Below are 20,130 nucleotides of genomic sequence, written 5' to 3'. Positions count from 1 at the left end.
AAGTAATCTAACCTTTATTAATAAAGCATATTTTCAATTTAGGTTGCACCTAGGAATCAAAAAATTTTAGGATTTGCAATAGATTAGTGAAAGCAGGGCATTTTCAAGATTTAATGTTGCTACCAGTTGTTATGTTATCTGGAGGTGTTATATTAAATATGAAATATTTCTGATGCATTAAATCAATTAATGCCTTTACCAAACTTCTTTATAATGTTAATAAAGTAAATAAATCTTTATTTACTGTTTACACTGTTCCCAGTAAGACACTGTGATACCAGTTGAGATATCAATGGAGAAGGAATGAGCTGGTGGACTTAGGATATTTGTGGCAGTTTCTAGTTAATAGACCAGAGACTGATAATTGTTTATGAGGCAAATTCAGGTGACAGATATATTTTGTTCAGTCGGCACTGTGTTTTACAAAAATATTGTTTACTGTCACTTAAAATTGGGAGCTTTCCATATGAATATTCAGATTTCTGACCTCATCTCACATATTTAAAATCGACAACTCTTGGTCGGAATTGTTCATTTCCACAAGCCAAAAATTAACTGGAACTGAGTAGCAAGTAGTTGCTTCCTTTAGAGAGGGCATCCATCAGGTTTTCCACAGACACCACCCAGCCAACCTCATTCAAGTTAGTGCCAGGCTTAATAAACCCTCCTCACTAAGAAAAGGAAATAAGTAGCAGAGCAACAAGAAAAACTGCAGTTGGCACTATGCTTTTATTTAATAGGCACTAAATGTTTGAGGAAGGGAGGAAAACAAACTAGGGAAAAAAATGCTATGATAAAAGAGATGAGAAGTTGGATAGGACTCTTGCTTCCAACTTCAACAGCTATTCATTTAATTGCCAAAACATTTCTTTTTTACATTGTGCATGGGTAGGCTTTGAATTATTGTGTTAGCATAGGCTACTTTGCTCATTTACTACACGTCTACCCCTAGACATCGCCCTTTTGAAATACCTCATGTTACCTTTTTTCTTGATTCAAAGAATAGTCTGACATACTATTATTAAAATGCAAATCTTTGTTTGGTTTTTACAAAGGCTGAAGAGATAACTTTAACAATTGGCCAAGCATTTGACCTGGCGTACAGGAAATTTCTAGAATCTGGAGGAAAAGATGTTGAAACAAGAAAACAGATTGCAGTGTTACAGAAAAGAGTGAGTAAACTAAGCTTGTTATTTCACTTTTATGTGATGTAAGTACAGGGAAACTTGCATATCATCAAACAAATTTAGAAGGCCTGCCATTAAATTCCCCCCACACTGATTGGAACTGCTTTCACTGTGTTCCTATAATTTTTCATTCCTGATCCCCTGCACAGTTTTTAACCATTTTATATTGAATTCCCACAAGAACTTTGTGTTCTCATGTGACTTTGCTTCACTTCCTGATGCTTCTCATGGGGATCAGAGCAGCAGAAGCAGCAGATGCTGGGTAAGTGGTTTCCCATGCAGATCAGATTCCTCTATAATTAAATTACCCCCTTTCTCCACTCTCTTCAAAATCATCATAAGCAAGTTTCACTGTCTTGCAGTTATACTCCAAGATTATGGGTACAGATTGCACAATGCTACAAGAAAACACAGAGATGAGGTATTAGAAACATGAAATTTGCACACACATAAAAACATATTTTCGGGCTTCCCTGGTGGTGCAGTGGTTGAGAGTCCGCCTGCCGATGCAGGGGACACGGGTTCGTGCCCCGGTCCGGGAGGATCCCACATGCTGAGGAGCGGCTGGGCCCGTGAGCCATGGCCACTGAGCCTGAGCGTCCAGAGCCTGTGCTCCGCAATGGGAGAGGCCACGGCAGTGAGAGGCCCGCGTACCGCAAAAAAAAAAAACAAACATATTTTCAATTTAATAATATGTCTTTCCAGTGACCTAGAATTCTATGATATATCCCAAGCTTTATCAAAATAAATTTCTCCCCTGTGCACAAAAAAAACATCAAAATTTTAAATAATATGAAATCCTATTCATTAATATAACCAATTTAACAGCCAATATTTTCCAAGAACAAATGTCTGAAGATTATTCAATAACCATTTGCTTTTTAGATTCAAGACTTAGAAACAGAAAATATGGAACTTAAAAACAAAGTACAAGATTTGGAAAACCAGTTGAGAATAACCCAAGTATCAACATCTCCAGTAAGTATATAGAATACGTGCATCTTTTCCTTAGAAATAAGATTTCTTGGTGATAAAACATGTCTGGATCATCAGCTCTTCAGTATTCCAAATAATACTCTGGGATCAGTCATTTTAAACTAAATGTAGATAGAGATACAAGGTGCTAAATAAGATTAATTTAAATGTTAAAATTACCTAGGTAGCTCAGATCAGAGTTGTTTTTCCATGTTGCTCTTTTCTCTTTTCTAGAATAATTCAGCACTCAATTTGATCTTTTCCTCTTTGTGACATAATCTTCTTTCATTCCAATTGATTACTATTTACTGAAGTTGATTTAATGACTGAAGCCAATCTGCCCTTGGAGTACTGAACTTCATTATAGAAGCTGGACTGTTAACACGATCGAATTGGTTTCTTATATTACATAGCAAGGGCTCCTACTGGGAGTGACAGAGTTATATTTCACACACTAAAATCTGTGGTAATCTCTTCAGACAACACTCAGTATTTTTATAGTTAAATTATTTACTTTTGGTTTATCACAGATTTGAAATCATTTTCTCATCTTAAGGTATGATGCTGTTATTTTGTGATTTTGGCTAAGGGAATTTTTTGAGGGGAGATAGAATTTAAAACAGTTGATATTTTTTTCTAGGCAAAATATACTTAGGAATTTTATTCTCTTTTAGAATCATCTATACTGATATTGTCCATTAAAATGTATATTTTATTTTACATTTAGAAATTTTAATATATAACTTTTGGCATGATCCTGTGAACTGAAACACAATTATAGCATTTACAAACTTCTGAAAAGAATTTTTTTGCAAATTTTCATTTGCAAGTGGATTTTGGTTCAATCTCTAGGCTAACTCAATGAAAACCCCTTAGTATATATATGTATATAAATATATTTATTGCTATCTACTATTAGAATATTTCACCAGTTCATTACCATGAAGAATGTTTCTGTAAGAAGTTACATTTTGGGTTTTAAATTTGGTGTGCCCTGGAAATGGCTCAAATAACTATTTTTTCTTCTAAACTCACACTTCTCCATCTTCCACACTGAAACAGTTGGTATTTCCATTGCTTGGCATATAGTTTGTGACAGTGGGGTTGAGACAGCCAAGGTGAGAGAGGTTGGGAGTGAGGTTCCAATGTTGCACAGTGTACCTCTGTAATGCACAGTGAGGTGCTGGAGCATCCTCTTCAAGTTCTGGCTTTATTATAATATCACTCCCTGTTTTTTCTCTTTACTACGATCATTATTTGCTTCTCATCAAGATGATGATATTTTCTTGCCTTCCCCATCGCAAGGAACAGAACATCAGCTCAAACTGTTCAACCTTCAGTCCCAAATGGAGCAACAATTTTTAGGTCTTGTTGAATGTCTCGTAAACCATCCTGTGAAACAGATTAGGAGTATAAAGATAAATGAAGGAAAAGTTACTTTTTCAATGAGTCTTAATAAGGTAGTTTTTGCTGGAATTCATTGCACATGAAAAGTAGCTTTACTTCAGTCTTTATGTTTTCAAAGGAGTAAAAATAAGATCCATCAGCATTTTGGATGCAAAACCAAAGCTTATTTATTATGTATCTTCTTTCTGTAGAAAGAGAGCTAGAGGTATCATGTTAAGGGGCATGGTAGATTTGGGAAGAGCAGAGAGGTTTGGGACATGTTGGTAGGACAGCACATCTGTCTTTTATCTCCTGAAAGCAGACACTGACCTAGACTAGCACTGGGACAACTGAGAAGGTGGGTCAGGGTTGGGGTTATGTGTGTGCACTGGTGATCTCACATGGTTACCAAGTCAGCTTCAGAAATGGCAAAGGGCAGGAAGAATGAAGAAATGACACTCTCTTCAGTTTCCTGGACCCTCTGGCCTAGGTAGCCATTAACAAGCTGTGAGCTTGAAAGTTGGCATGTAAATGAGCACAGACTATACGTGAGTATATTCATTTATTCAGCAATTATCATTGGTAGAGTCAGTTATATAAAAAACAATAAAATTATTCAAATAGCCAGTTATTAGAATTAACTCTCCTAAAGTTGTCATTTAATAATTATCATAGGCATTGTGTTCGTCTCAGCACTATGTCTCAATAGAACACTTAAAAGACTATAACTAAAAGGTTGAATTAAAAAAAGAGAAATAATTTTCTCTAAATCATTCTTTTGCACTTAATACACATGTGTAGAAAATTTATTGCCTTACTGATCATTATGCAACTAGCTCAAATTATAACTTTGCAATTTACTTATATTCTTTTGTCATAGTAATATATTTGTCTATATTTTCTCTTTATTTTAACTTTTAAAAAATTACTTGTCTCATAACTTTTCAGCTCCTAAAGTCTCATTATGTGATTTTTGAAGTTGCTGATGCATCTTCAAGATTAAAAAATAGAATTTGATTCTTAAAAGAAAGTGAACTCAACATTTTTAAATTGCTAACGATACGTGATTAATTCAAATGGTTTTGAAGATGCTGTTATAGGTATTTATTGACTTGTTTTTAAATTTTTTTTGAAGAGAGTATGCACAAATATTTTTTTGCCTTTCACTTTCAACTTTAGTTATGTAGCTGAGAAATAAATTAATATAACACTAAGTCCATCTATATTTCAACCTGTTAAAATGATCTCCCTTTTTTTCTGATATTAAAAATAAACTAAAATAAATTAAATTAAATTACCTACAATTATTTAGTAAGTATGAAATATTGCCATGCTCTTAAATATCCACTCTGCTGAAGGTTTGTTAATGACTCAAACTATTGATATTGAACTTGAAAAATAATGAAAATTCCAAGTAATTAAGATATAAATTTATAATACATGTACCTCTTGTTTAATAGCTTGCAATGGGTCTTCAGTAAAGCAAATTTCTGTAAAGTTAGAAATGTTTTGCATACGTTCTTTCTTATGAAATGTGAGCATTAATTTTACAGGACACACAACTAGGACACCAAGTACCTCAAAGAGTCTAGCAAAATTCATGCACAATAAATGACTATTGGACTTATAACTCTGGAAATGAGATTCTGTAGGTTTTGTTTGTTTGTTTGTTTGCTTGTTTTTCTCTCAGAGGACTGAAGGCTAGAATGCTCCAAAATTGCTAAGGTTTTCAGCAGTTTGTTTAAAGGATTAAGCAGCAATTAATATATTAATTGAAGGAGCATGGAAGTAAATTATGAATGCCATTATGTACACTAAAATTACAATATAGGTGGGTTTGTTAATAGGATTAATTTGTCTTTAGATTCTCGATAGGTTTTCAGTGTGTAATGGTGAGAGGAACCCCCAAGACAGATGACTCTTCACAAATGACCAGCCCAAAACAGGCCTTAATTCTCTTGAGAGCCAAATTTTCCTAAGTTGCACAGAGGTAACTCTTTTGCCAACTCCAATTCAGAAGTGTTTCTCTATAAATAATTTACTACTACAATGTGGTTCATAAAAATAAGTACTTAATACAGTAATTTTCTGAAATATCAGAATTTGCTAGTCAGACAATATAGTCCACATCAAGCAATTGCTAGTCAAAGTAAAATAGAAGATTTATCTCTAATCTTAGCTTAAAATAGTCTCTTTGAGAAGAGGGAGCAAAGAGAACAAAAGTAGGAATGGAATTTTGGGGGTTTTGTGGCATTAAAAGTAATGTAGAAAATGAAAATTTTGTAAATTACTGGTATGGATGTTATTCTTCCTGTCAGTGTGTGATGAAGTAGCAGATAAAGTCAGTTATGGGAAGAATCAGAAGAATAAGAAATATTTTGGGTAAAATTTGATTAGATAACTAAAAGGTCACACCAGCTCTCTACCCTGGTAAGCAGTCCAAAGTTAAAGTTGAATTTCTGTAACATAGAACAATAGTTCAAAGGATCAGGTCTTCTAATAAGAAATTTCAGTCTTATAGATATTGATCTTATTATTCTGTATTAAATCATAGGTTAAAAGTGTGAGGCCCTGTTGAGTAGAATCTTCCAGATGGAGAACCTTTGTACTCTAAGGAGTCACTGTGTAGGTGAGAACATAGATGCATTTCTCTAGTCTCCTCAGAGGCACCCAAAGGAAAGGTTGCTATTTCTTAGGTGCTAACCTGCCAACCACTTATGTCTTATATACATCAATGTGAATTGGTCATTGATTTATTTTGAAGATGCAAACTAATTTTAGGTTCAAGCTTTTAAAGAAAATCTTCAAGAATCCTAAAAAGTTCTTTCAAAATTTACAATTGTGTAAATTTTAGTTTTGTTTTTATTTTTCCTAGTCCCGCTAAGTCATCACTGGTATTTTGTAATAGTAGCTTGGTGACATATTTTACATACTAAGATGCATATCACTTTGATTTTTATTTTCTCACATTTGCCAGTTGAATACATTTGATATAGTTGTGATCTGTTATGGCAGCTTGTAACACATTTGTTAAACATCTTATATGACCAGATTATATTCTAGGCCCTTGGGTTTTAGCAGTATATGAATTGCAGCTGCTATGAAACTTACATAGTATGAGGAAAGACAGGGAGATGGGTAATAAACCCATAGCTAAATGAATAAATAAATTTAGAAATTTGGATCTTATATAAGATCTAAATGAGTAAATATGAATAAAATAAAATAGAGCAGAATCGAAGAGAATGGGAGCTGTTTTTTAGAGACAGTGATCTGGGAAGCACATTCTGAGAATGTAGCATTTAAACTGAGACCTGAATAAAAAAAGTTAGTTAATACAAAGGGCTGAAAACAGTAACAAGAACTTTGTGCCTGGAGCATCGTGAAAAAGAGGCAAAAAAATTGAAGAGAGTCAGAGGCTAGATTTTATAGGGCCCTGTAAGCCATGTTTGTTTGTTTGTTTTCTTTAATTGCAGTGAGAAGTTACTCAAAGGTTTTTAACAGGAGATTTGAGGATCAGCTGGCTGCTGTATGCACCATGGGCTGTAAAGAGGCCAAACTGAGGTCCCTAAAACTGTCTAGGGGCCTTCCCTGGTGGCGCAGTGGTTGACAGTCTGCCTGCCGATGCAGGGGACGCGGGTTCGTGCCCTGGTCCGGGAAGATCCCACATGCCATGGAGCGGCTGGGCCCATGAGCCATGGCCGCTGAGCCTGCATGTCCAGAGCCTGTGCTCCACAACAGGAGAGGCCACAACAGTGAGAGGCCCGCATACCACAAAAAAAAAAAAAAAAAAAAAAAAACTGTCTAGGAAGCTCTCTCAGTAGTCTAGGAGAAGGAAAAGAGTAAATTAGCCTAGAATTCTATCAGTTAGGATGATGTATATAATAGCTTGATATATTTTGGAAGTAGAACTTGCAGGATTTACTGATGGATTGGCTGTGGACTGTAGAATAAAAGAGGGTCAAGATTGCCTCTTAGGGTTTTATCCCGAGCATCTGGGCAGTGGTGCCATTTTCCAAAATAGATGTGACTTGGGGGAGGTGAATGATAACCAATCAGTAGTTCATTTTTGCTCATGTTACTTCTGCCTACTGGGTGGCTGATGAAGACATTTATTAAAAGTTTGAATATTCAAATCTGGAATTCAAAGAAGAAGTCTGGCCTCATGATACAGTACTTGAGTTTAAAAGTTTACTCTTTTTCTATCATCATTTGGACTGTTGTTTATTGTTTTAGTTAATACACCCAGTATAAAATTTAGTGTGAGATTACAGAGTAGTTTAGTTCTAGCTAAGGAAAACACAATACTTTTTGTTTTTTTGCTCAGGATTAAAATTAAAAGACATTCCTAACTACAAAAATGTATATTGTTAGTATATATCCCAAACCCTTTTTTCACTTGAAACCAATTCCTCATAATGAATGAAGGCATACTCCTATTTTTCATTTTTTCATGTGTAAACTGATGTGCTGTTTTTAAACTTGTTCTTAACAAACAATGCTTACAGGTCTCCTAAATATCACTTGAATGATTCAATCTTGGGTTCCTTTTCTGGCAAATGAAATATCCTTGATAGTACCCATATTACATATGTCTGTATCATACTGAAATTGTGGAAATCTTTTCCTTGGTTTTAGAAAGTGGGTCTTCATTTTATACAGTCATTTAGATATGCTGAGTAATTTCTGTTACTTGACTGTGTTGTTTGCTTTTTGCTGTGTTCTAGCGGTTTGGCAATAGATTAGAAGTTAGGTTTTCCACCGTTTGGTACTAATTAACTAGGAACAATCTGATTTCCATTTATTACGTTCACATGGCAGTGCTGCCTGTATTTATATCAGAAAAAAAGGGTTTATTCTGCCCTCCTAGCCTCATGAACGCCTCTGGAAGATTGTTCCATTATAAGATGTGGGCATAGCAAGTTAAATCAAATTGTTGTTCTTGATTCTTGTGTCTGGATGCTTACATTTTACTTTTCTGGCTATAGAAGGTTTTAACCAAATCAGACCTTTGCCAGGAAGTGAAATGGATAAAATTGTAGTCCTAAGAAATGCTGGACTTTCTATTGCTGAGTAAAATAAATGTCTCCCTTTCAATTAAACCAAGTGTTACTGGATAAAATTTTACCTTTACATAATCAACTGTGTGGCCACTGATTAGGCTTGATAGGACAAATTATAACCTAAAATGTGTATTTCATTGTGGGTAAATAAAACTGCCTATTTATCTTCCTCTGGGGTTTTCTCAACTGCTATTGAAGTCAAGATGGACAAGAGCAGATTGTGAGAACTCTCAATTGTGCAACAAGCCAAATGTGAATCTTTAAACAAAGGCATAAATTTTAAACATGAACATTGATTCAAGAACGTTTGTTGCCCACAAAAAATGATGACCGGTTCACAACTTTCACAATTGTTACTTACACAAATGATGGTTCTAAAGAAGTAAACCCTGTCTAATGGGAAAAAATATATACCTGTATTTCATTCCACTTCTGACCGTGAGGACCTAATCAAGTCATTTGACCTCTTCTTGTTCCAGTTTTCCTCTTTGGGATATGTGGACGATGATAACCATTTAACTTGCAAGATTCTTGTAAGAATGTATACGATAATAGGTCTTAAAACTAAGAGACCAATGGAACGAAACTGTGTATCTAGAAGTCTGACAAAATAACCTACGTGGAGCTATAAATTCTAAATTCTAGAAGTTATTTATCTTTTTTAACACCTTTATTGGAGTATAATTGCTTTACCATGGTGTGTTAGTTTCTGCTTTATAACAAAGTGAATCAGCTATATATATATACATATATCCCTGTATCTCCTCCCTCTTGAGTCTCCCTCCCACCCTCTAGGTGGTCACAAAGCACCGAGCTGATCTCCCTGTGCTATGCGGCTGCTTCCCACTAGCTATCTATTTTACATTTGGTAGTGTATATACGTCCATGCCACTCTCTCACTTCGTCCCGCTTACCCTTCCCCCTCCCCATGTAATGGACTAGAAGTTATTTTTGAAGCTTATTTAAAAAGTGATGCTGAAAATGTGCCATAATAGTGAACTTCAAAAGAATGAAGCAGCATGACAATACAGAAGGATTTGCTAGAACATTTTACATTACCTTTATATTTCCCCATCTTTAGTGTTTTTTTTTAATAATCAAAGTATCTTTTTTTTTTTCTTTTTTCTTTTTTTGCGGTACGCGGGCCTCTCACTGTTGTGGCCTCTCCCGTTGCGGAGCACAGGCTCCGGACGCGCAGGCTCAGCGGCCATGGCTCACGGGCCCAGCCGCTCCACGGCATGTGGGATCTTCCCGGACCGGGGCACGAACCCGTGTCCCCTGCATCGGCAGACGGACTCTCAACCACTGCGCTACCAGGGAAGCCCCCGAAGTATCTACGTTTAGTGCAGTATTTTTGTTATTGTTTAGATGTATTCAACATTAACTGATAGGATTCAAACGCTTTTATGACATTTCAACATTGTCATATTTAGGCAAAGCTCGGAATTGAAATATTCACCATGGCCTAATGCACCAAGCCTCTACTTACTGAAAGAAAGAGCTATAAAACTACAACAACTATGAATCTCAAATATGGGCACTCATTATTAATATGTCTTAATAACCTAATAACTTCTGCATAATTAACATGCAGTTGTTGAACACAGAATTCCTCATTCCCCTTAGTATAATAATTCAGAGGCTGTGCACCTTCCTGAAGACCAAAGCACTTAGAATGATGAGCATAGAAGGATTAAACAGTAGCACCATAAACTTCTGTAGGAAACTCCCCAAATTTTGGTCTCTAGCCATCTATCAAAATACTGACAGAAGGCCCAACACAAAAATATCAAACCATTTTCATCTGAACTATGTATTTCATTTCTTAAAAAAATAAATATCCTCAACCACTTAAAAATGGAAGATTAAAAAATGACTAGTTCCTGAACACTTAAATTTAGAAACACTACTCAAAATATTTATCCAGTGCCCTAAATGCCACTGTATGCCATTTAGGGGCTGTAGTCACATATTCTTATTTAATAAGTGTAATAGTTTGGTGCAGAATCAGATGCTATTGAAATATGTCTATATACTTAGATTTCATTCTTATAAGGAATCAGATGTAATATCTAATTCCCTGACTTGAATTATTTCTAAGTTAGGAATGACAAACACAAATGTCAGCAGAGCCCAGGCTGTGGCCTAAATAAATGTGTGAAATGGGCGTGTGGTGGAGTGAGGAGTTGGAAAGCAGACACCAACTTAGAAGGCACAGCTACTTGCTCAATACCAGTCAGTTATTTTTATGCAAGTTTGTGGGTCCACTTTCTTGATTTTCTAACTTCTAAACAAACTCTCTGGATCTTAATGTACAACCTCTTAATATTAACCTGTAAGCAACTGAATCAAGACCTATTTTAAAGACCTATGTGACCCAAACAAAAAATCTTAGTTGACCAAGTCTAGATTACTGATGACCCGAAGGAAAATTGTAATAATTAGTGTTAGAGTTTTAAACTTTAGATACCAAAATTATTGATAGATGGCCCTGCTTTACCCTTTTGAAAGTGAAAATACTTCTTAATTGGGGTATTGAAATATTCGATTATTTTCATATTATACACATTCTTCTTTTATATAAGTATACTTTCTCAGAGGAAGTAGAATACAAATATTAACACCATGATAAAACACTAGAGCACTTTTAAGTTAGGTTATGTTGGCCTTTGTGGCACCTGGTAAAGATGTTTTGATGAATACAAGTCATAAAACAATATAGAGTGCTCCCATTTATAAGCCAAATGATACCAAGGACAACTTTCACTTAATACCTTTTTATTTTTTACTCTGTTACAGACATCCTTATCAATTTATAGTTTAAGTTAAAAAAAGTTGCTGTAGTATACGTTAAACAATAAATATTCATTGACATTATATATCAGTATTCTAATATGTTATACAGATTATTTTAGAAAAACAAAGTTTTGTCCACCAGGAGCTTACAGTTGTTACCTATAATTAAGTAAAAGGTGGTCACCAACTACAAAAGTTTACAGTGAATTATATAGACCATGAAATAGATCTTATAATTATATACATACATGCATACATGTATACATATCTATAGATAGATAGATCACTATAGAGATCAGTAGGGAAACCAATCATTATGTAACTGTATATGCATATTAATAGAGTGATAAATTACATAATTCAGACCATCAGAGATTTTCTTCCACACTGAATTCTTTCCTCAACTTAAATCTGTCACTTTACGCTTCCTTCTTTCCCTCTCTGCTTCCTGAAATGTGTGAAGAGGTGACTCCTAGTTTAAAGATTCTTTCAAAGTTGTTTCTCCTTACTATAATTTTTGTTACAACCTTTCACCATGAGGTTTATCAAAAGCCAGATTTGTGTTGGCTGCCTCTAAGTCCTATTAGTGTTGAAAAATCTCTGCAGTGTGACTTGTAGCTGAGAAGTCTGGCTCCAGGTCAAATCCTCTAGACCCTATAAAGGCTTTCCATGGTAAGCCTCATGGGAGAAAGCTGCCCTCCTCACCCCAGATTCAGTGCACTGCTTGGAGGAATTGTAGTCAGGGACTCAGCCCCCTTCACCACCCAGGCTGGCCACACTATTATACATTAACTGCATTCCCAGCCCAGGTGCCTCCATTCAGAGGCCTCCTTATTGGAGGCCCTTGACCAAGGCCTCTCTTAAGTGCCTCATCTTTTGGGGACCTTGAAAATACTTTTCTCCACTAGGATTCAGTTTTCAGTATTTTCTACTCCTAGTTCTTTTCCCTTTTCTTCCCTCTGCACTCCCATCTCCCCCTCCCCAAAACAAAACAAAGCAAAACCAGCAGAAACCTTTTGTCCAGGGCTCCCTCCCGGAGAGAGATACTGTCCTGCTTCTGTAATGATACTTCTGACCTTTGCCCAGTGCCAGTCACTGGGGAAAAATGGGACATTGATGGAACCCGAACCTTCTTTCTGGCCTCTTGCTTACACTATCATTGTAAGTGAATAAAGGCTCAATTATTACATACTTTCATTTTGGTTGTTGTTTTAACTGACCACTCTGACATCTGGCCACTCAGCTCATTACTTGACAGTAGCTTTCCATGATGTAATGGAAATAGCTTCCAAAAGTCATCCAAAGACTGATGTGCAGACCCAGTACAGTGTACTAGTTGCTTATTATTATTTATCTCTCTGATTTACTTGAGATGCTTGACAACACCCTCTGCCCATCCCCCCAAAATTTTACCATTTGGAACTTACTACCTATAGAAAGGACATGATGATTGGAGTCAGATTGTTTTGAATTTTGGCTTTGCTTCTTACATACATAGGAGTAGCTCATAAAGAGTTTATGGGCCTTGATTCCCCTATCTTTACTATAATATGGACGTAATATTACTAATACTAATACTTCAAACAAATTTTTGAGGATTAAATCCAAAATGTATGTTGTAGCCTTTTTTGAAAATTCTACAAAGTCTTAACTTATACCAGACTTTACTCCTACTGACATTTTTTTCTTGTTGCTATCCTTCCTTTTTCCCATCTCAGTACACAGAGACTCTCTCAGAAATAAATCTTTAGACATTTGTCATTTTTCTCTCCACTTTTTTCCTCTCAAGTCATACTGAATGTAATATTTTATTTAACTATCTAAAAATGTAATATTTCAGTGAAAAATCATCAAATTAAACAATCCAGAATCTGAAGACTCTTGCAATAGGAAAAAAATCTACTCAAACTATTTGTTTTAATTTTAGTAAAGTTATTTTGAAAGTACTTATCATTTTCACAAAATATCCTAATACATTTTCATATATACTTTTTTCTTTTCCCTCCATGTCTTCTTTCTTCTCCTTAGTATATTTTTCTGTCATTCCTTTACAGCTGCTGCACAAAATGTCTGATCATGAGCAACACGGGTTTCAGAGATGCTCACCTTCTTTCTGGCATAGAACTGATGATTCATCTCCCTGTCTAAATATTTCTTCCATTACTGTCACTCCTGTCAACTCGCCTGATTCCAGACAATCACTGGGACTGTTAATACCACCACCTTCTAAATGTGGCCTTCCCAAGCCAATCAGTGAGAGCAGCATCCCAAGACCTCATGTAATTTGCTAAATAGAAAATGCTTTTTATTATCCCACTTATTTTTTAATTCTGCCAATATATAACATTTATATAGTAATGAAAAAAATCAGGTATGTCTTGAATCTATGTGATGTGATCTGGGACCCTTGTGTGCCATTTTTGCATCCTTTGGTCATCTGATATCAGAGAGTTTCTAGTAGAGAGTGGTGGTCCAAATCCACAAAAAGATGAAATAGGACAGGTACTTTCAAAGATCCATCAGATATAGCAACTGGGAAATTAGGCCATTGTTGAGACTGGCAAAGGCTGTTTCAGTAGAGTTCAGCGTAAAGAGCAAAGTGTGGAATGATCTGAGGTGAGGATTGGATGAAGTAAAAGGGCAAGAAATGTAATACCTCCTTCAAGGACCTCAGCTTTGAAGGGAAGGGAAAGAGAAATGAGAGACGAGAGGAGTAAAGAGGCACTGGGTAAAGACCTTTTTCGTTGGTTTGTTTTAACAACAGTCAAGATCTGAGTATCTTTATATCTTGACAAAGAGGAGAGAGATGGAAGCCAGGGGAAATTGAGAGAGAGGCTGATTAGGAGAACAAGATTCCTGAGTAGGAGGAAAGAGCTGAGGGATAAAGTTGGCTCCAAGTCTTTGGATAGTATTTGTAACTGATAGACTATCCATTAAAGTTAAAGTAAGTTGCTAAAGAAAGGGAGATGACAGCAATTTTCCTGCATGAAAAAATGTACGAACAGGTTTATTAGCTGAATAGCAAATCTGTCACTCTTTACACACAATCAGCCTTTTTATCTTCACTACCTGCATCATCTGTGAATCAGTAAATAAATGTATTTTGAGAACACAAATTATAATATGAACCACTCTAAGCAATTCTAAACAATGTTCATGTTCTTATAAGAAAAATAAATTTTTCTCACTATTTCTCTCCAAGATGGGAATTCTCTTTCTTTTATATCAATAGATGATATATATATATAAAATAATTTTTTTCCCTATATGACAATCAAAGTGATGATTGTCTCATTCTTACATGACATCCTAGCCCAGACTGGCCCAGATGACTTAATCATTTTGTGATTATAATTTATTTCACAAGGTAGCTATTTATTGAAGAAAACGATGAAGTCTTATTCTAAGAAAAAAAGTCACTGCAATGAATATAATAGTTGGCTCCATTACAGTTATAAGTACAAATTAAAATAGACTCCTTAAAATGTTTTTAAAATCATTATCAATTGCTTTTGAATGGTTATATTTAAGATTCATCACTTATGTTCTGTTATTTCTGTCTAAATCTTGTAATCTTGTGCAAAATACATTACTGAAATCAAGGTTTTATATAAATAGTTTCTAACATGTTTTCAATTCTCTGATATAAGTGGCAATTATTTCTAGATATACAAAAAATCCAACATATCTTTTATATCTGTCTAGAATAGTATTGTCACTATTTTTGCCATCATCTTTGAGAACATTTTTGCAGAAATTTTCTTGCCAATGAGCATTTAACATAAGTGGTTGAGTCATATGAAATTGCCAATATGTAACTATTTTTGATCTACAGAATGGCAAGTTCATATGACTCAACTGCATTTTTTGTTGTGCTTATATATGTTTTATATGTGTATGAAATATTTAGCATTATAATGTGTCTACATGGAATACTAATTCATGTTATCTTCATTGCAGGCAGGCAATGTGACACCTAAATCTCCCTCCACTGACATCTTTGATATGATTCCTTTTTCTCCAATTTCACACCAGTCTTCAATACCTACTCGCAATGGCACGCAGCCACCTCCAGTCCCTAGTAGATCTACCGAGATTAGTAAGCTTTCTAAACAAATCAATATTTTTGCTATATTTGTGTACATTTTAAATGTTTAATTAGCACTTTATGGGAAATTATATATCTTAACAAGCTCACTAAAAATTTTAATCACTGAAGAATTATGTTTATATATATGTGCCAAATTCAGTTATTTATATTTTACTTAATAATTGAGAGTGTACTACTAAAGACATCACTATTTGCATTTGAAACTTTTATGAAAAATGATATTTTGGTACAGGGTTGGTTATATTTTAATACAAAACAATTATGTTTATTGTGTTGGGGTTATATTTTTAATGTTTTTTTTAATGATTAAGAACAGTCCTGTGGTAATTATTTTAATCATTTTGACTCATCATTTAGAGCTGTTTAATTTTTTTATCATAGAGTATATGGATAGTCTTAGTTAAAGAAATATATAAATCTATGAATTCCATGATTTATTTATTTATTAACCCTATGTAAGTGTTCTTTCTTTGATATATACAAAGCTATAAATGCATTGCTTTTCTGATTTACTTTCCGTATATCTGGAAGGAACATAAAAGTCTCTCTGACGAAGTAGAAAGCATCTAACAGATGTTCATCGTCAATGTCTTGACAATATTTTGCTCTGTGCCCTGTCACAGAAAGTGAAAGAATAGTTTCCAATGGCCATGATCAGTCATCAGGTCTAAAGGGGCACTGAAGAAAAGAGAATTTTACGTATTTTGCTTTATTGAATCCTCTCTGGTTCACATTTGAGATGTTTTCAATGTAACTCTGAAGTTTTAGCTTAAGGCTGTAAAGTATTTCAGAGCCTATAGTTTATTTGTTTCCCTTGCAGAGCTCAACAAAGTGCATTGCACATTTTAGGTATTCAGTAAATTTCAGAGGACTAATTTGTAAATACAAAGTAATAACATTAGAACTTTAAAAATCAGTGTACAAAAATATTTCAATACTTTTGTTGAAATATAGTACATTTAAATTCTTCTGAATATATTTTGTGCCAATGCAAAATATTTTTTTCAAGGAAATAATCCATAGTATACACGTCATGGTGTGTTTTTAGAAAATGTTGCCAATATCCTGATATCATAATGGGGTATTTTTTGTCCTTAAGAGTGTCCCAGATCTCTTCCTTTACCACTGTTTTTTACTTCCTTGGACTACATCAGTGTTTTGCTCCTTCATGTATTTAATTCAATGGGCATTTGTTTAGTACATACACTAGACTTGGGTTACATGCTAGAATTTGACATATAAATTAGAAGTGTATCCACAATGTCAGGTTTTAATCCGAGTAGAATATAAATTGAGAAGAGTGAATAGATTTTAAGATACTTAGAAGGAATAATCCATCAGGATGGTAACTGAGAGTTCAAACTCCATTATGATTCAGGATTTTGGACCAAATGTTGTTAACGGGAAAACTAGAGGTACAGAGGGGGAAACTGATGAGTCCCTTTTAAATGTTAGTGAGTTTGAAATGCCTTTGGAAAATCTAGGCAGAGATGGTCAAATGGTTTTTAGGGATTTATTAATGAGAAACTGAAGTAACATCTTGCTATATTTTTTAATGTCTATCTATCCCAAATGCCAGAGTTTAGTAAATACAGCAGTATATCAATAGAAAGATTAGATAGATAGATAGATAGATAGATAGATAGATAGAAAGAAATGGAGTTCTGATTACCACTGTATTATATCTATCTATCATTTATCTATCAATCATCTTCTTGTCTATCTATACTAACAATTTAAAGACAGATTGTTCAACTCAGTTTTAATTGTAAAATTGTCTAAAACTGTAATCCAGTGGGGTTTTAGTAATAGGACTTTTTCTTTAAATGAAATCTTAATTGTATTCATTCATTTATCTTCTTTATATTTTAAATACATAAAAGCAGAAACCTACAAGATTGTTCCTTAGTTTCTGTCCTTACTGCCTGAGAACCCTAGTAGTTCTCCAGAGCATATTTTTGATCTTTGAATATGTATCAGACCTTAAATAATTTGTTTAATGTCATGTTTCTTAATTGATTATAAATTGCATGAGGGAAGGCACTTGACTCTAAAGTCCTTTCCTCAACTGCTTTAATCCACTGCCTAGCAAAATAATATGTGTTCAATAAATATTTAGTGGATAAACAAAAGAATGAGTGAAGTATCACCTATTTTTTATTTTTTTGCTCTTGTATTAAATAATTTTCATGTCATTAATTACATAGCAAATCTTTTTAAATTGAAAATTGGACTTATATGATTTTTTGTTATGAATTTTAGATCCATCTGAGCTGAACAAAGTATGCCAAAGAGCTCTATTATATTTATTAACTTGCCTGGTATTGATATGTCTACTTAATATGTAAAGTAGTACTTTCTTGACTTGTGGGGGAGTTATGGACTCTTGAGAATATGAGAAAAATTAAACCTCTTCACAGAAAAACACAACATGCCCACTCATACAAAATTTTGCATTGCATTTCAGGAAGGATCCCTTAAGCCCATCTGAAATATCTGATGATTTTGAGTCCCAACTTTAGAAAACCTGTGTAATGAGAATCTCTGTTTCTCCTGACAACTCTATTTCCTCTTTATTAATTCATTTCTTTTGACAAGCATCTACCACATGTAAAGCATTGCTTGATGTGTTCGTGGTACGGTGGTAACCAGGATACACCTCCAAAGAACAGTTCCTCTTTTCTCTAAGTTCTGGTTTATTGCCTACAATAAACATCAGACTGAGGAAAATATATAGTAACAACAATGATAATACCCATCAGTTAAATGTATGGTGACAGTAAATTCCCATTTGTTTAGGAGTACCCTGTCTTATACCTTTCATCCTGGTGAAACTTGGTAGCACTACTTTCACTCTTAAAAGTATCTTTATTTGGAAGATAAATTATATGTCCTTCTTATTTATACAATACTTACCAGAACCAGGAGCTTCTAAACATTTTACATTTATTAACTTAATACATGAATCTGAAAAAAAAATTGTAACTAGAGAAGCAAGAATCTTTCATGATGGGAGTCACAGAATGATTTAGAAGATATAATAGAACTCAAATAGCATAAATATTATTTCTTACAAAGCATTTAATTTAGAGAATATAGTTTCCTGAAAAATGAAAGTCTTGATACATTATAAATTCCCTTGCCCATATATTATTTAATTTTTTGTTAGTTAAGGCTGCATTTGAATTGATTCAGAGGAAAGTAATTTCTTAAATTAAAAAAAATTTTTTAAATCATAAATTCAGTCATAGCCCTATCAATTACAAACATCAATTTTAACTTTGATACTTCTTTAATGATTAAAAAAACAATGCAGACTTTAAAGTATATGCACAGAGAGCTTTTGATACTCAATTACTGCTATTTTTTTAAAAGAAATTTGTTTTGGGGGATAGGAGGCATTTTTAAGGAACCTGTCTCATTGTGGTTATCTAGGAAGGTGATATGATTTTATACTACGTGAGATGATGTGCCTTAAATTTTTTTCTGGCTAAAAGGTGAAATTAAAGTACATGAACTGTGAGTTAAACTACTTCCTAATCTACTAGGTCCTACGTATTGCTTCGCTATTGCGTTGCAGAGTCATCAATAAATGGAATAGAGAAGTTTCAGTGAGTAATACGTTAATTTTAGAGCATTTAAATTGCTTTAGTAAAGTGTAGGTATTGTAATATATTAATTATCAAATATTTGGTGAATTTGATATTAAGTCTTACTTAAAGACACAGAAACCTCTCTGAATAATAATTCTTTGTAACCAAATAGTTTTTAAATCGTCATAAAAGCGGATCTTTGCTTCCTTGTTGGTGTTTAACTAGTCTAAGCTCAGGAAAGCCCAGCATAAAGTATACGTGTGGATAGGGGCTTATTTGGTCATGCAGGTGCTTCTTTAAATAATCCTGCCTTTGAAACCTAACTCACCTCAACTCACTCCTTCTCATTTCATATACTAAATTATTTTCTTCCTTTTAGAACGGGACCTGTTTGGAGCAGAACCTTTTGACCCATTTAACTGTGGAGCAGGGGATTTCCCTCCAGATATTCAATCAAAATTAGATGAGATGCAGGTGACTATTTTAACAGATTGGCCCGTAAATGTTTTTTTTTTTTTCTTTTTTCTATGGGACTAAGAGAATGTTATTACTAAAACTACCCTTCCCTTGAACTGTTATCAATTTACTTAAAATAATCACTTTAAAATAACAATAACATACATTTAGTCCTAAAAATACTCAGACAGATGCTAAGGATAAGGTTTCGTTGTGTTTTGTTCTTAATGGTGCGATTTACAGTGGCAAAAACATGGTTCTTTTTTTATACAAAATAACATAAATTCTTCATGAGTTAATTATTCAAAATCCAAAAATTTAGAGGTCATTGCACTAGATTTATAAGATTTGATCTCAGTCTTAATAATTATGAATTTCAGAATCGTGAATGGGTGAAGGAAAATCTTTGTAAGAATGAAATCAGTCTCTTAAAAAGAAACATTGTAAAGGGGGTCAACTGTATGGTGATGGTCAGAAACTAAACTTTTGGGAGCTTCCCTGGTGGCGCAGTGGTTGAGAGTCCGCCTGCCGATGCAGGGGACACGGATTCGTGCCCTGGTCCG

General features: G+C 34.3%; 1 protein-coding gene across 1 annotated transcript in view; it reads left to right on the top strand.

The window, feature by feature from the left end:
• Positions 1-20,130, top strand: part of GULP1 (GULP PTB domain containing engulfment adaptor 1) — a gene marked incomplete at its 3' end in the record, with an annotated part of 194,025 nt that overhangs the window by 168,350 nt on the left and 5,545 nt on the right. The window contains exons 8-12 of the mRNA XM_079710188.1: positions 1,056-1,172; positions 2,073-2,165; positions 13,462-13,686; positions 15,368-15,506; positions 19,491-19,585. Of these exons, the coding sequence (XP_079566314.1) occupies positions 1,056-1,172; positions 2,073-2,165; positions 13,462-13,686; positions 15,368-15,506; positions 19,491-19,585 (669 nt within the window). The remainder of the gene's footprint in view (positions 1-1,055; positions 1,173-2,072; positions 2,166-13,461; positions 13,687-15,367; positions 15,507-19,490; positions 19,586-20,130) is intronic.

Source organism: Hyperoodon ampullatus, assembly GCF_949752795.1.
Source record: "Hyperoodon ampullatus genome assembly, chromosome: 8".
NCBI classification, from domain to species: Eukaryota; Metazoa; Chordata; class Mammalia; order Artiodactyla; family Ziphiidae; genus Hyperoodon; species Hyperoodon ampullatus.
This window is presented reverse-complemented; position numbering and strand designations above follow the sequence as displayed.